Raw genomic sequence first — 17,665 nt, 5'->3', positions numbered from 1 at the left:
AGGTGGAGGACCAGCAGGGGGCGATACCACCCAACAGAAAGTACACCAGACACAGAGAAAGGATGTTACGTCACTGCGCAAGTGTGCATAGCATATCATCATCAACTAGCAGCAGGGTTTATCTAATGCTGCTTCCCATCTACTAGAACATCTGTTTATCAATGTAATATAATATAATATGCAGTCACTGCAGCTTTCTGTGATTAATTAATGTGCCAATTATCAAACAGTCCTCCAGTAATGTTACTGTCCACCGTAATGTTAACAGCACCATAGATAAAAAGCTCCACAGTCCACACACGCAAACGTTAGGCTTACGCTGGGATTTCTGGAGAATGCACTATATCGCTTCTGTTTGGTCTGTGGGGAGTTGTTAGCATTGAAGGAAACTATCGCCCTCTGCTGCTACTTTACTTTCATACATGCGTGTCAATTTCATGTGTAGAGGAGGCAAATCGTGACATTGACATTCATCGTCTCGTGGACCAGCGTGTCTATTACTATGGCGTGATCCCGGGTTGTGTTAGCGTGATTTAACATGATGTTAACATTTAGCATTTGTTAACATGTTGCTAGCATGAGTAACATGTTGTTAGCATGATTTATCACATTGTTCACACGATTAGCATGTTGTTAGCATGATTAGCATGTTGCTAAAATTTCTGCTAGCGTGATTCAGCATGTTGGCTAGCATGATTTTACATGTTGCTAGCACGGTTTAACACAATGCTAACATGATTTAATGTTAACATGATTACCACAATGCTAACACATTGCTAACATGAATTAGCATGTTGTTGGCATGTTGCTAACATGATTAGCACATTGCTAGCATGATTAGAATGTTGTTAGCATGATTTAACTTTATCATGATTGTTTAACATGTTGCTATCATGATTAACACGTTGCTAGCATATTGTTAGCATGATTTAGCACATTGCTAGCATGATTACCATGTTAGCATGATTTAACATTTTGCTAGCATAATTAGTGCATTGCTAACATTTTTTATCATGTTTTTACCATGTGATTTATCATGTTGCTAGCATGATTTAAGATGTTGCTAGCGGGATTTAACTAGCTTGTAGTGTGATCATATAGATAGATAGATTAAAAAAATATATAAATAGTATATATAGATAGTTGTTAAGCTTATTTGCTATAGAGATATACGGCTTGATCCAAATCCTAAAAGATTCCTCTGATCCTAGGCTAAAATCTGTAGTCTCTGACCGTTTGGCATGTTCACCGACAGCTGATTAATGACCACTGCGATCAAAAACTCTGGACAAGTTTTCTTGAGCGCATCCATTTTTACGTGTATTGGTTGTTTTATAATCTGACATGAGCAGCAGTTTTCAGGACTAGTTTTATGTGGGCGACGATGATTATTCAAGCTATAAAACATTTATAAATCATCTGTATACATCATATTCCATGTACTCATTGTCATTTAGACACACAGACTTGCACACCAAATGCAGTTTGAAAGTGAAATTGAAAGTAACATTGCCAAGGTTCTTCATGGGGCAATTCCTATTAAAAACCTGGTAAAATAAAAGGTAGTGCTTTGTTTTAACATGTTTCCTGATTCCCTACTTCTGGCACATACTTGTAAACAGTAACTTGTCTGTAGGTAAGTTAATTTTTCTTTTCATACACATAATTTATTTCATAACCAGGTGTAAGAAATAAAGAGGTTCTGGTTAAACAATTGAGACTCAAACTCTATAAGAGTTTTATGTCCACATTTTTACATTCTCTTGAATTTAAAACTGTCTGAATCAACTAGTTATGGAAGCTTGTTTCCGCCATGGAATAAAAATAAAAAAGGTAAGAATTATCTCAGAATTCTGACTTTTTTCTCGCAATTACGAGTTTATATCACACAATTCTGACTTTATACCTTGCAATTGTCAGTTTATATATTGCATTTCTGAGGAAAAAAGTCAGAATTACGATTTATTTAAATTGATTTAAAGTCAGAATTGTGAGATAAAAACTTGCAATTGCAAGAAAAAAAATCTTCTGAGATAAAAACTCACAATTACCTTTTTTATTTTTTATTTAGTGGCGGAAACAAGCTTCCATAACTAGTCAATAAGTAACTTTATAAAAAAAAAAATAATAATAATAATAATAATAAGAGCCACCATCTTGTATTCTTATTAAATGTAAAAGTCTGTTTGTCGACCCAAATGTGTAAAAAATGATACTTACCATGAAAAAGTTTGGTCTCATCTGTGATTGTCTTTTGAATGCAGTGTGCAGTGTGCTTTTTGTGTTGTGTTTATCTTTCTAACATAACAGGACTTTGGACTGAACGACTGCAAACAAAGTGTTGCAAACAAAGTGTTGCAGTTTATACTAAATTCTTGTACTGAAGAGATATTACACCCTTGCTTTGACATGAGAAAATTCATCAAGCCTTATATTTTTAATTGATTTTATGAAATGTTCTTTAATAAGCCATAAGCATCGACTACACGTCGCCATATGGCTTTTCAAATGCTTACATTTATATCTGCTGAGAAGTTTAGGACAGCGGGGAAAGCAAGGTTAACTTAAGTCATACTGTAAGCCATGCTATAATGTGGGATCACAGTTGTCATTAAACTGTACGATAATCAAAGACTCAATAAAAATGGACACAGGTATGCAGTCTCATCCAGAGTTTTACCTCACCAATCCGTGCCACATTCGGTTATGGTGAGCTACATTTCCACATACATGCGGAATTGAAATGGTGGCTAGCAAACTAAAACATGTCCTCCAACCCATACACCCATATAGGTTGTTTGTCACTTCCCTGGCCCATAGGAGGGTTTACTAAATTTGCACCCCTATGGACAACAGGACACTTTTATATTAATGCATTGTACCCTTTTATCTGCATTGTAATTTAGGTTTCGTGTAGCTCAGTTGCATTATAACATCGATTGTGGGTTCAATCCCAGGGGACATACGTGCTGATAAAATGTACATGCACTATAAATCACTTTCCAATGTGTCTGCCAAATGCATAAATGTAAATGGGTTTTGCTAAATGGAAGTAGGACAAGGGACCATGTAAAAAGTCCACACATTGCATTGCATTTAAATCAATGACATAACGACAGACGCAACACAACACTGTCATTATTTATACGCCAGCTAGATGGCGCTTAAGTTTAAACTGTAACCATACACTCAAAAAAAATATGTGAACCACTTTAAGTGCCATATAGCTCCTATAAAGAACCTGTTAAGCCCAGTAATGGTTCTTCAGCTGTTCTTTAGTGGTTCTTTGGGGTGGTTATGGTTCTACATAGCACCATGTTTAAAGATATAGGTGCTATATTGGACTTAAAGTGGTTCCCCTATGATTACGAGCCAAAGAACCACTTTTAGTGCTATTTAGCACCATTTTTTTTTAGAGTGTAGGTTGTAGATGCTTGCATATATGACCTATGGGTTTTTTTTTGGAGGAGGACAGTCTCCAACAAAAACAATCTTACAATGACAATGCTGATTCATTTGCTTATGTAAAATTCTTAAAAAATGTTTGTACATTTCCAAATAATGCCCAAATTGACATCAGAGACAATGGCAAAAACTGCTAGTTATAACATCTCCAGTATTTCCAATACACTGCATAACAAAGCAGTGCAGATATAAAAATTATTTTAGAGTCTACATCAAATGTAGTTTGATGTCTCCTTATTAGGGAATAAAGCCACTAACTTTAGGTACTCTAATAAACTGAGTCATGCATCTTTAACATTCTGATTTTGTCTTTGACTTTCCATGTCATCGCTTCACTATTCAGGCTGGGGGTTAATTGGCCTGAAAAATCTGTGAAAACGCTTCCCTTTTTAATCTAATATCTTTAACCCTATAGCTAGTCTCTGGTCTGATTAGCTGCCTTTAGTTAATAATGCAATGCATTTGATTAGATAAGCACTACAAAAGAGGATCTGCTACAGAAGCTGTGCTGGTTCATGTTTATAAAACTAAGAGTCACTGAACTACAGCTAGTCATTTTCATACAGTGAACTCATTGCTACAGTATTTTTTTTAGTTTGGCCTTCTAAAATACCTATGCTTTAAATGCCTCTCTGCATCTATTTTAAGTCTTTGAAGTTCATCAACTTTGTTCAACCTTCCCCTCCCATAACACACACACACACACTTACATTCATTCTGTATCAATAAACCAAGCCTCCTTGAAAGGTTAGTGCTGTCACAAGCAGTTCCGATCTTCCTCTACACAGCACATTTACAGAGAGAGAGGTAGGGAGAGAGAGAGAGAAACAGAGAGAAATACTGGGGAATCTAAAGAGAATGACAGATTGACCTACACTGAAAGACCACCTGGAACACAAATCTTGAAGTCAAGATTTCTAAATATGATTTCAAAAGCTATTTGGTAAGGTGACTTTATTTATAAGTTATTTGAATTTCCTATGAGGGGAGCATGCACATGTTAACACACACATGCACGCATGTGCACACACCTATAGACCTTGGGGTTAAATGTAAGTGAACAGATGATGATGCACTCTCTGAATGCTCAAGGAGGAAAGAGGTTAGAGAAGGAATTGTGGTCAGTGATTAAAAAAAAAAAATCAGGAAAAGGAGGAAATATGGAGAAATAGTTTTCTAAAATAGTTGGTGCAGGTACAGTGGTGCAGTGATATATGCGTGTTAGGAGCGTGTTAGAATTGTTAGAAGAGTGTTTTATATATAGTGTTTTATATAGATCCAATCACTTCCATGGCCACAAGTGTATAAAATCAAGCACCTAGGCATGCAGACTGCTTCTGCAAACATTTGTGAAAGAAAGGGTCGCTCTCAGGAGCTCAGTGAATTCAAGCGTGGTACCGTGATATTGCACAGGTGGCAACCTAAGTCCATTCGTGAAATTTCCTCACTACTAAATATTCCACGGTCAACTGTTAGTGGTATTATAACAAAGTGGAAGCAATTGGGAACAACAGCAACTCAGCCACGAAGTGATAGGCCACGTAAAATCACAGAGCGGTGTCAGCACATGCTGAGGCGCGCATTGCGCAGAAGTCGTCAACTGTCTGCAGAGTCAATAGCTTCAGACGTCCAAACTTCGTGTGGCCTTCAGATTAACTCAAGAACAGTGCATAGAGAGCTTCATGGAATGGGTTTCCATGGCCGAGCAGCTGCATCCAAGCCTTACACCACCAAGTGCAGTGCAAAGCGTCGGATGCAGTGGTGTAAAGCACGCCGCCACTGGACTCTAGAGCAGTAGAGATGTGTTCTCTGGAGTGACGAATCACGCATCTCTGTCTGGCAATCTGATGGATGAGTCTGGGTTTGGCGTTTGCCAGGAGAACGGTACTTGCCTTACTGCATTGTGCCAAGTGTAAAGTTTGGTGGAGGGGGGATTATGGTGTGGGGTTGATTTTCAGGGGTTGGGCTTGGCTCCTTAGTTCCAGTGAAAGGAACTCTTAATGCTTCAGCATACCAAGACATTTTGGATAATTTCATGCTCCCAACTTTGCGGGAACAATTTGGGGATGGCCATTTCCTGTTCCAACATGAATGCGCACCAGTGCACAAAGCAAGGTCCATAAAGACATGGATGAGCGAGTTTGGTGAGCCTTGGGCGCCCATGACCCTGTCGCTAGTTCACCGGTTGTCCTTCCTTGGACCACCTTTGGTAGGTACTAATCACTGCATACCGGGAACACCCCACAAGGCCTGCCATTTTAAAGATGCTCTGACCCAGTCATCTAGCCATCACAATTTGGCTGTTGTCAAAGTCTGTCTAATCCTTACGCTTGCCCATTTTTCCTGTTTCCAACACATCAACTTCGAGAACCAACTGGTCACTTGCTGCCTAATATATCTCAACCCTTGACAGGTGCTATTGTAACGAGATAATCAATATTATTCACTTCACCTGTCAGTGGTCATAATGTTATGGCTGATATATACAGTATATATGTATCACACACACAGTTATGAATATGAAGCAAAAAGCATGTGAAGGTGACAGATTCAGATTTATTTCATACAATTATGCAAAGGTTTCTCAAAAAGCGAAAACTAAATAGTCAAATGATCAAATAATAGTCTTATGATCAATGGAATAAAATTTTTGAAAAACAATTTGTTTTTTGGTAACACTGACAAGGACAATATTTCAATGGAATTAGGAAGTTCACATGGTTGCTAACCATGGTGGTAATAAAACCTCTGGCACAATAAACACTCCAACACTCCAACTGTAAGATAGACAGCTTGCTCCTGTTGGTGAAGCAGGAGTTTTCAGACAAAGGTATCTGTTTACTGGTTAATCTTCGTCAGTTGTAGGTAGTGACCACAGTGTAGGTCTTGAGTACAGTGAGGTTCCTCCACAGGATTTCTGGGCTCACTCTCAGTGACAGAGTGATGAGCTTGGCAGTCAGGGAGAGCCAGTAGAAGTGGTTCGTGTAACTTAAATGGATACCTCCTGGTCGACTCCCGCTAGAGCTGTAACAGGCACATTCCAGATAGAGACCCTGTGGCAGACCCAGGAGCCTTTGGAGAGGTTATCTCTCTCAGCTGACTTGGGAATGTCTGGAGTCGGTGAATTCCCCCAGGTTAAATCTGGGCTGACCTCCTCAGCCTGCTGCCACCGTGACTCCCACCAGGAACAATAAATTAATGAATAACTTTATTTTAGAGATGCAACTTTTTCATCTGACATCATTATTATACTGGTTGTGATTTAATCGTTGATGACAGCTCAGCTCACCAAGGACAAGCTAGCCCAGCCAGCACTTGTGCATCTAAATGGTTTGCATTCCAGAAAATGAAAATTTTAAATGTGGTCCTGCAATATTTCCCAAGATAATAAACAGATAAACACAGTATAAACTGTTATCAAAGCAAAGTCATGCCAAATGTCAAGCCACTCCAAATCCAGCCTCTGTTCCCTTAATCTCTCTCTCTTTCTCTCATTAAATCATTTTGTTGAGTGTCACGTACATTCATTTGTGCAATCATAGTGGCTCTTAGGATACATTACTCTCGCTCATGCCTCAATCTCTCTCTCTATTTCTCTCTTTCCATCCCTCCTTCTGTCCATACAAAGCAGCAAGGCATGCTGCCAGGATTTGTAAGTCACCTTTGCACAGTCACCTTTACACAAAGCATGAAAAAAATCATAGCCAAAAACACACATACACATGCATGCATACACCCAGTAGTGAGCCGATATGTGACTCCATGCAAGGCTTGGCTAATGATGTGCAAGGGATTCACAGATGCTGGGGGGGAAGAGAAATGAAGCAATCTAAAACCACTCTGCACAAAATGGGATATTCATGATTTGAATTTCTGCAGCATGCAAGCTGAAGCCAGTAGCCCTGTTATAACCCGACAGACGTGTCTAGCATTCGCATGGCAAACAGACTGATAATCCTTTCATGGGCAGAATAGACTGAGGAAGACAGAAAGAGAGAAACAGAAAATAATCTTATACCTACGTTTCTTAGTATAGAATTATTTTGCCAGTAATGTACAGTATGTATTTTCCGCACATGTCTTCACTGAAAAAACAATGTTCCTGCAGGTTTTGTGAAAGAAAATCAGTTTTCATGATCTCACTGCAAGCATTGTTTAATATGTGCTTTGCGATTGGTAGTAATTCAACATCACAAGTCATTTGTTTAACTTGATGAAATGGCCAAGGGGCAATTTTCAGTCAGTGAGGTTGGAATCGGTCCTAATGTTTTTGTATATCAACAAAGAAAATAGTACAGTAGCTCAAATAGTTGGGTTTAAAAGGCTATATGAAACATTTCTTATTTTAAAGATGTTTTCTGCAAAATGTTCTATTTAAATTCAGGGCAGCATGTGTACATATACCTCGAATTAATGTTTTTTAGAATATTGTATTGTTGGGAAATTACATGTCTTGATGTTGCCACACGCATCCCTGGAGATTTGTGAACTCTAAGTGTGTGTGTTATAATGTCACTAATATCACTAATTGCATGCATTATTCATGTTATACATAAATATATAACAATGCCAACACTTATACATACACACATAATTTCAACAGCTTCTAATAAACTCCTGGTGTAGATGGAGAAAGGCCAAGCCTAAGGAGGTGGTCCTGATTAAAAGAGTGATAAAAAGGAAGGCCAAAACTAATCCCCATGACCGAGGTAGCTTAAATGAACAGAGATACAGATAAAAGGAAGCAATTCACATTCCAAACTATTCATTAAACCATTCAGAATTACCATAATCTAGCAGTCTTGCCAATGATGACCCTATAATAAATATTGTAATAAGTGGAAATAACAGGTTTTACAACCCCATTAACATATGCCAGATTCACTTACTCTGTTCTGGAACACATCACAAAACCAGACATGGAGCTGACCCAAGCTTTCGTGTGACTTCTCCATCTCACCTCTGTTCAACTTTCATCACAGTGCGTGTCTCTCAACGTAAGCTAGACACATCCATTAATTCTAGTTGGTGCACTGAGTAGAGAATGAAACATCTGTGTGCCCTCTATGTGACATAGTAAAACAAGCATACCCATGCTTTCCCATCCTGCAATGAAAACATCTCCATAGCTGGAGTTTAGTCAGATTCATTTGCAACCTCTCACCATGGTGCATCTCAGAAAAGACCAGTATCATGCTTACCGGACAGCAAGTTGCCCAAATTCTATCTGCTTAAAGAGAAAAATTCAGTTCAAGAAGTTTCAGTGTATTTTATTGCCAATTAACTAGTGGAGTTTAATTTAGTTATAATAATAGTATATATTTATTACATTTAATAGTATTATTTTATTAAAAAAAAAAACACCCCAGTACTTCACTTCATAAACAGCTTTATTTGATCACAGCTGCTGCATTACTTTAAATGTTATATTAGTATTAGGGTAGCAGTAGTGTACTTTAATATAACCTTCCCTCAGTAGCTGGAGTAGAATGCCTAACATAAAAATACTAATAAATGTGCATGTTTCAATTAAGTCAAAAATATATAACATGCATTTGTAAACATATAACATAACTTTTATGTGCTGCAGCACCTGCTAGAGAGCAAAGATTTCTCCTTAAATCCTGAAACTATTGTAAAAGCTGAATTAAATTCAGGGATACGTCTGAGCTTCTGTACAATCAAGCAGTTCACACTTAAGGAGATGGTGCATAAGTTTAGTCTAAATGCTAATTAGCAATCCTTCCATGAGGACCCTACTACGGTCCTGAATGACTGCGGATCTCAGGAATATGTCAATAGAAAACTAACAGCTGTTCTGAATTCTAGACATAAAGCACTGTATGGCCAAAAGTTTGTGGACCCCTGACCATTACGTCCATATGTGCTTGTTGAACATCTTACTGCAGATTTATTCCCCCTTCCCCAGTTCATCCCAAAGGTGTTTATTGGGGTTGAGATCAGGGCTCTGTGCAGGACACTCGAGTTTTTCCACTTCAAACTTAACACACCATGTCTTCATGGAGCTCGCCTTGTGCACAGGGACATTGTCATGCTGGAACAGGTTTGGTTCTCTTAGTTCCAGTGAAGGGAAATTGTAATGCTACAGCATACAAAGACATTCTGTACAATTGTGTGCTTCCATTTTGTACAATTGTGTACTTTGATAACAGTTTGGGGAAGAACCACTTATGGATGTGATGGTCAGGTGTCCACATACTTTTGGCCATATAGCGTATCTATGTACACCGCTGTACCCAGCAGTAACACACTGCTGGGTTCACTGGTTTCCTCCCACCTCCCCAGAACATGCCAGTAGGTGTTCAGTCTATATTAAATTGCCCCTAAATTGCCACTAAATTGGTGTGAATGAAACGTGTAAATATCTGTGCATGGTCCTCTGCATTAGACTGGCACCCCACCCAGGGTGTATTCCCACCTCATGACCAGTGTTAATGAGATAGGCTCCTGATCCACCATGACCCTGACTAGGATAAAGTGGCACTGAAAGTGAGTGAGTGAGAATTTGTCTATATATCATATACTTTAAGACAGATTTCCACTGTGGTGCTTTTAAAATTATTTAATTCAATAATTATTAAAGGAACAACAACTTTATCTGGGAGCATATACAGTACATCTACAATGCATACTACAATGCCTCACCTGCCCACCAGGTACTCCAGAATACTGATCATTGCCATATTAACTAATTGCACACATGCAGCTCATTAAGTACCAGCCTATTTAAATGCCACTGATACTCATTGCAGTCTTGCCAATTGATCTGATATCACCGAGCCAAGTTTTTCCTGCTGCTCAACTGTTAGACTGTTTCTTTTGCCTCACATTTCCCTTTGGATTGTGTTTGCTGGAGTTGTTTTGCTGTAAAGTCAAATGCATTTGACTTTATTTTTGAATTTGTGTTTTTAGTCCTGGACTGTTATGCAGTTAAACTCCTGAGTAACTCCTTAGTACACCCATTGAGTGTGTCCTGTTCCAGAAGACTTACACAAAGCATAGATCTAACATAGATGCATGACCTGCAGTCAGTTCTTTGCAAGCCCATACACAACAACTGCAGTGGAGCTCCATGGACTTTGAGGAACTGGAAATTCTTATCTTACCTTCAAATTCCTCAAAGTCCATGGAGCTCCACCGCAGTTGTTGTGTATGGGCTTCTGGCCAGAAAAAAAACTCTGCCTGCCTCTGAGGAGAGTTATTGGCCAAGCCCCATATTGTAATGCATGAAAATGAAGGATCCCAGGAGAGGTAGAGTTTAAGGCTTTCTGATGCAGTGCCCTATCAATTCCAGCAGTGCCTTTCCAAAGACAGAGAAAACCTCTCTTGTGCTGTCCGTCCTAACCAAGAGACCACATGCCTACCTATGCACATGGATCTGAATCACACTGGTGATTATGCTATGCTACAATAAGTGTCATATATTTGTGTCTACAATTTACAAATACCCTTCACTGCAGAACAACAAAACAGATATTTAAATATATATATATATATATATATATATATATATATACATACACACACACACACACACACACTCACCATCCACTTTAATAGGAACACCTGTACACCTGCTCATTTATACAATCATGCCAATCATGTGGCAGCAGCACAATTCATAAATTCATGCAGATACAGGTCAAGAGCTTCAGTTAATGTTCACATGAAACATCAGAATGAAGAAAAAGTATGATCTCTGTGACTTTAACTGTGGCATGGTTGTTGGTACCAGATAGGCTGGTTTGAGTGTTTCAGATACTACTGATCAGCCAAGAGCAAGAATCTGAGGCTATCATAGGCACAGGCTCACTGAAAGTAGACAGCTGAAGACTGAAAAAAGACCAGGTGATTTTTTTCCTAATCTTTAACTGTCCAGTTTCTGTGAGTCTGTGCCCATGATAGCCTCAGGTTCCTGTTCTTGGCTGACATGAGTGGAACCTGATGTGGTCCTGCTACTGTTGTGTGTGTGTGTGTGTGTGTCTCATATTGAAGATGTGTACCATCTGGCAGTGAATATGTAGCACAAGACCACAACATCTGGCACTGTTTTCAGAGCAGAAAGCACCTGAACACTGCTACATTGCACAATCCAAATCATGATAATAAAAAAAACAGCACAGTACAAAGGAAAAACATTTTAAAACTGAGCAAGGCTGCTGATTCACTTCACCTCATTGGTAAGCACTCAAAATAGACATGTTCTACTGATGTTTCAAAACTGCATAAGACAGATGTGACATTGTCACCATACAGAATAAAAGATGAAGATCCTTCAAAGAAGATAACAGTAACACCAAAATATCCCAGTGAGCAGAGAGAGAGATTGCTCAATTAAATATACAGTGCATTCAGAAAGTATTCAGACCCCTTCATTTTCTTTCACATTTTCCTTATGTTAAAATGCTTTAATTTTTTTCACATCACTCTACACTCCATACCCCATAATGACAAAGCAGAAACAAGATTTTGATAACTTTGCAAATTTATTAAAAAGAAAAAACTGAAATATCACATTGACAAGTATTCAGCCCCTTAACTCAGTACTTAGTTGAAGCAACTTTGGCAGCGATTCCAGCCTCAACTCTTTTTGTATCTGATGCAACAAGCTTTGCACATCTGGATTTGGGGATTTTCTGTGCACGGGGACCACAAACGGACAGCCATTTTCAGGTCTTTCCAGAGGTGTCTGATTGGGTTCAAGTCCAGACTCTGGCTGGGCCACTCAAGGACATTCATTGTCCCTAAGCCACTCTTGCATTGTATTGGTGTGCTTAGGGTCATTGTCCTGTTGGAAGATGAACCTTTGGCCCAGTCTGAGGTCCTGAGCGCTCTGAAACAGGATTTCATTAAGGATATCTCTATATTTTGCTGAGTGCCCCCAGTCCTTGCCACTACCACCACCTTGCTTCACCTTTGGGATGGTATTGCGCAGGTGATGAGCGGTGCCTGGTTTCCTCCAGACATGGCACTTGGAATTGAGGCCAAACAGTTCAATCTTCATTTTGTTAGACCAGATATTCTTGTTTCACAGTTTAAGAGTCATTTAGGTGCTTTTTTACAAATTCCAAGTGGAGAGGCTTCCGTCTGGCCACTCTGCCATAAAGCCCAGCTCGGTAGAGTGTTGCAGTGATGGTTGACCTTCTGCAAGTTTCTCCCATCTCCATACATGATCTCTCGAACTCAAACAGAGTGACCATCGGGTTCTTGGTCACCTCTCTTACTAAGGCCCTTCTCCCCCGATTGCTCAGTTTGGCCAGGCAGCCAGCTCTAGGAAGAGTCCTTGCTGTTCCAAACATCTTCTATTTAAGAAATATGGAGACCACTGTGCTCTTGGGAACCTTCAATGCAGCAGAATTTTTTTGTAGTCTTCCCCAGATCTGCGCCTGTCTCTGAGCTCTGCCGGCAGTTCCTCTGACCTCATGGCTTGGTTTTTGTTCTGATATGCATTTTCAGCTGTTAGACCTTATATAGACAGGTGTGTGCCTTTCCAAATCATGACCACACAAAGTGTAAAAAATATCTCAAAGGTGATCCAAAGAAATGGGATGCACCTGAACTAAATTTCAAGTGTCATAGCAAAGGGTCTGAATACTTATGTCAAGGTGATATTTCGGTTTTTTCTTTTTAATAAATTTGCAGTTATCACAAATCTGCTTTTTGCTTTGTCATTATATAGAGATATAGAGGGGTATAAAGTGTAGATTGATATGGAAAAAAAAATCAAAAAATCTTTTTAGCATTTTAGCAGAAGGCTGCAACATAACAAAATGTGAAAAAAATGAGGAGGAAATGTGTAGTTTGACGAAAATGTTCTGCACTTATTTTAGGCGAGTTTAGATCAGGAAGCTATAACAGTGAGTGCAACAATGCTTTCACCCCTCCCTGACAGCATAAATGGTACAGCTCATGATGCATCTCACCAAAAAGAGGACAAAACAGAATTTGACTGTCAAAAAAAAAAAAAAAAAAAAAACAGTTCCCTCATCATTCTGTTTTGTAGTTTAAGAAAAAGAGAGAGAGAGAGAGAGAGAGAGAGAGAAACAGTTTTTGCACAATTTTACAACTTACAAAATAAACAAAATTCAATATTTTAACTGTTACACAGACCGGATAAGTCTAAGAAATTTTAAACTTTACTCCTAGGTCCTGCTGTGAGCTGTATGAATTTTATCTTAATAAAACTTATTCAAACGTAGTCATATTAAAACTTTTAGCAGTTTTATTAGTAGACAATGAAACTCGGTCTCTGATTGCAATGAATCACTCTGTACGGTTCAGGGCTGCGATTGGAGAGTGATTGCATTTCAGTGTGGTGCTACTGCAACACACTGATGGAAGTTAAATGGAATACAACAAGGAAGTACCTTCACTTCTGACAGCAAAGTCAGGAATCGCTTGTTTATTATATAACCGTTTGTGTGTTTCATTTAACATTCCTCTACTGGTATGATTGCTTTTATATGTTAAATAGAATCACAATGCAATGCAGAGGCATTTACTGCTTTTAAAAGTAGAACACAATCACTTCGGGCACAAATTCAGCATTTAATTCTTAAAAAGCAAGCCCTGCTGATTGTATTCCTTTAAAGAGATCAAGTAGCTTGAGAGCAGTGAAGATTTTGCTTTTCATTGCTGTGTATTATCCATGTTACAAATACATTACAGTATTGGTTGTGTATTGTTTTTAGCCTGTGTGAATGGTTTTTGCTCTGGCTCAGAATCGTCTCCCTGAAAACTGGCAAAAATACAAAACGAGAGATGCTTTTTTGCTCTGTCTCAGAATCTTCATAAAAACTAGCAAAGATGAAATGACGTATCACTAAAATTGACACAAATAATATTATATAATACAAATAATATAATATACAAAACCTAATATATTCATAATAGGATTTCCGGATTTTTCACAGTGAGAGTAATGTGGTCTCAGCTAAACTGTAAACTATAATTCTTCACTGAAAGTCATTTTAGTACAGAACTAGGAAATACAACATCATGACTTTAGTATTATAAGGTTATCTCCAATCATCCAATCATCATGATATGTCTTTTTTAACCAGCAATATAAATATAAAATGCATTGTTTTATTTTAAGAGCCTTCTTTCAAAAAAATAAATAAATAAATCAAGACCAAACCAGTCCTTTTAGTTTCCCCCCACTTCATTTCTGCATGATCTCATTATAAAAACGATTTACGCTCCAAATAAATGTAAAATTCTATAGCAGTTCTACAATTACTGCATATAGCAGCTAAATTAAGGGCAGCTGATGATTGTCAGAACAAAACCTCCCAGTTAGAGATGAAGGTAACATCACTGAAGGTCAAAGGACAAGCCTGAAGGACAGGGATTAACGCCTGTGATCAATGACAAGTCACAAAATTCAGAATGAGCGGTAACTGACTGATAATCGATATACAGCTAGAACTCATTAAAGACTGTTAATGCAAAGCATCTAGAATGGGTTTATCTAATTATTAGTAACTTTACCAACTTTGCATGGAATATGCACACACTAAATTTGGTTCCACCCACTCAGTTCACCAGATATACTGTATGTATGCTACTCTAAATCTGCTTATTTAACTATTGTTCTGGATTGAACACATTAAACTATATCTATTTATCTCAGCTAACAACAATAATCAAGACATCACTGCTTGATCCAGCTGCATGTTATTCATTTTTATGTTGTTAGAGAAAGTGTAGGCAGACATGCTTTTGACACCTGAACACATCTTCTGAGCAGAGTGTGTGCTGGAGTCCCACTGTGCTGGAGCTTACAGGAGTCATTAAAAAGCATTAATGACTTCTGCTTCATACACAAGATCCCCTTGCGAGGAATTAACGCGCGCAGTGCTGAATTTAGTGTTTCTGTGCATTCAGATGAAGAAACACGGGAAGTACGTGTGCACGCTGCAGATAGTGCAGTGGAGGTGCTTCAAAACAGCTCTGAATGAGCATAAATTCTGCAAAGCCGACAAGAAAACGAGGGGCGGAAGGAATGTAAAAAATGATAATAAAAGTAACTGTGACTTTTGGACTTACTCGGCTTTTCTGGAGAGTCCGGTCGAGCGGCAGAGGCTCACAGGCGGCTGCGGCACCAGCGATCTGCACCGCGGGCTCCTCGCGCTCTCCTCGCGCTCCTCAGGCGGAGTACCGGCGCTGCACGGTGGGGCAGCGGGCACAAGCTGCAGCTGTCGCGGCGGAGACGGATGATGATGATGGGGGTGGTGGTGATGATGGACCGGCGGAGGAGGGTGATGCAGCGGAGCCTGGCCCAGAGTTCCGGCCGGTGGAGGATGCGGCCCGGATGCTGGCGCTGGGCTGCTGCTCCTCGGTGGAGGAGGAGGAGGAGGAGGTGGATGCTGATGCTGCGGCTGCTGATGCTGGTGGTGCTGATGCGGATCTCTCAGGCGCCGGTTTTCTCCAATCAGGTCCTGCACCTTCCTCTCGAGATCGTCGATTCTCTGCCGCTGTGTCTGTATGAGGCTCTGTTGGTTTTGCACGATGGTCGTCAGCTCTTTGAGATAAAGCACGGCTTTCATGGGGTTGTCCAGCAAACTCTCCATCGCTGAGCGTCTGAATTGGGTGTTTTTGGTGTGTTTGTTGAGAGGGTCGGGGAGATCGGGAGAACTAGCCCGTGCCCTCTCTCTCTGAGTCCTGTGTTCAGGCTGTGTGAGGATGCGGATGCCTGTGCTGATGCGGAGGATCAGTCTCACAGCATCAGGAGGAAGAGGAGGAGCTGTAGTAGGAGGTGGGGGAGGATGCTCAGCTCTGTGGCCAACCACAGTATAGCGTGTGGACTCTCAACACTTAACCCCATCCACTCCTGCATTTTTACTTATCAGCAATATGTCAATATGGAGTCACCTCTCTGCCTTTGATTCTCGCCATGTACTCATAATGCAAATGCCTGCAGTGTAGAACTGAGAACTACAGTTCTGAATTAGGCTACTGCTACACTGTCAAGTTAACTTCTGCAATGTGAAGCAACACAAGATTGTTGCATTTTGTTCAGTTGTGTTGAGCTGTACTGGTTGTGTGGCTCGACATAAGCAAGTGAACAAGGGGACCAATATGGAAAGCCAAAGGGTTCATATTCATATTTTATTCATTACTAAAAACCTCCACCAAGGGTATGCAACTAAAAAATTAAATTATATAACATTTCTTGTTTACAAAGGTCCAGATAAACAACTAACTGAATGCAGACAAAAGCTACTTTTAATGGTTAATCATTAATATTTAGTTTATGGCGACAAACGGGACAATTCAAAGTTATGTTTTGATTCCTAGTGGTGCTTTTGACCAGTGCCATGGACTCAACTGACATATGTTTTGAATATGAAGCGAGGAGACCAAGCGCATACTTCTCTGTCTATTCCGTTTTGTTTTTTTTAATAAGTCATGTAATCATTTCATCCCATCTGGGGTGAATTCTCCTTCTTTGCACCCAGTGTTGCCAGGATTGCTCGGATCTACCGCAACCCTGATCAGGAGAAAGCAGTTATTGAAGTCATTGTCATTTTTCTATTGAGACATGACAGGGTAGATAAACTGAAAAATCTATGAAAGTCTGAAAACTGTCCCCTTTCTGAGCTAATCTCTAAAGACCTGGAGCTATAGTCTCTGGTCCGTCGAGTTGCTTTCAGCTAAATAATTTACATAAATGCATGTGATTGGAAAACCACAGCAGAAGGTCTGTTATAGAAGCCAAAATAGTTCATGCTGTGAAAACTAGAGTCACTGAATGATGGCCAGGTTTGTTCATCTCTGCTGTAGTATTTTTGTCAAGTACTCGGTTTGGTCTGTTGAAATACTTTGCTGGGTCTGCATCTGGACTATGGTCTATCAGCTGATGAGCCCTAATCTACACCCTTATACCTAGAACCAGTGTAGGATAAGATTATCCCTAACAATCTGTTCTCTCTGTACAACAGCTTGATTATCAGGGATCTAAATCTACATCCAGATTTCTGCTGCTTTGTGACATTGTCTAGTGCTATACAAATAAAACTGAATTGAAAACCTAATAAACAAGCAGGATATGTTTCACAAACAGGGTGTATTTTGGGGAAAAACACAACAGTGTGACTGTCAAACAAATACTGTGCCTCCAGAAATTATTCACCTCACAGTGATCATTGCAACATCAAATTTAAGTATATTATAA

At 39.5% G+C, this 17,665-nt stretch overlaps 1 protein-coding gene across 5 annotated transcripts in view; it reads right to left on the bottom strand.

The window, feature by feature from the left end:
• The window catches only part of iqsec3a (IQ motif and Sec7 domain ArfGEF 3a), a 131,029-nt gene extending 114,559 nt beyond the window's left edge, over positions 1 to 16,470 (bottom strand). The window contains exon 1 of one of the 5 annotated variants that reach the window (XR_008304853.1): positions 15,538 to 16,467. Coding sequence is in view for 3 of the 5 variants with exons in the window: in XM_026922967.3 (XP_026778768.2) it covers positions 15,538 to 16,061 (524 nt within the window). In the remaining 2 variants the exon portion in view is untranslated. Of the gene's footprint in view, positions 1 to 2,220; positions 3,560 to 15,537 lie in introns of those variants that run through there. The other 4 variants (XM_026922967.3, XM_026922966.3, XM_026922968.3 and 1 more) reach the window with 4 other exon arrangements.
• Between the last annotated feature and the right edge of the window lie 1,195 nt (positions 16,471 to 17,665).

The sequence above is a fragment of the Pangasianodon hypophthalmus genome, chromosome 18, assembly GCF_027358585.1.
Source record: "Pangasianodon hypophthalmus isolate fPanHyp1 chromosome 18, fPanHyp1.pri, whole genome shotgun sequence".
Taxonomy (NCBI): Eukaryota; Metazoa; Chordata; class Actinopteri; order Siluriformes; family Pangasiidae; genus Pangasianodon; species Pangasianodon hypophthalmus.
Note: the sequence above shows the minus strand (reverse complement) of the source record. Positions and strands in the feature narration are given on the sequence as shown.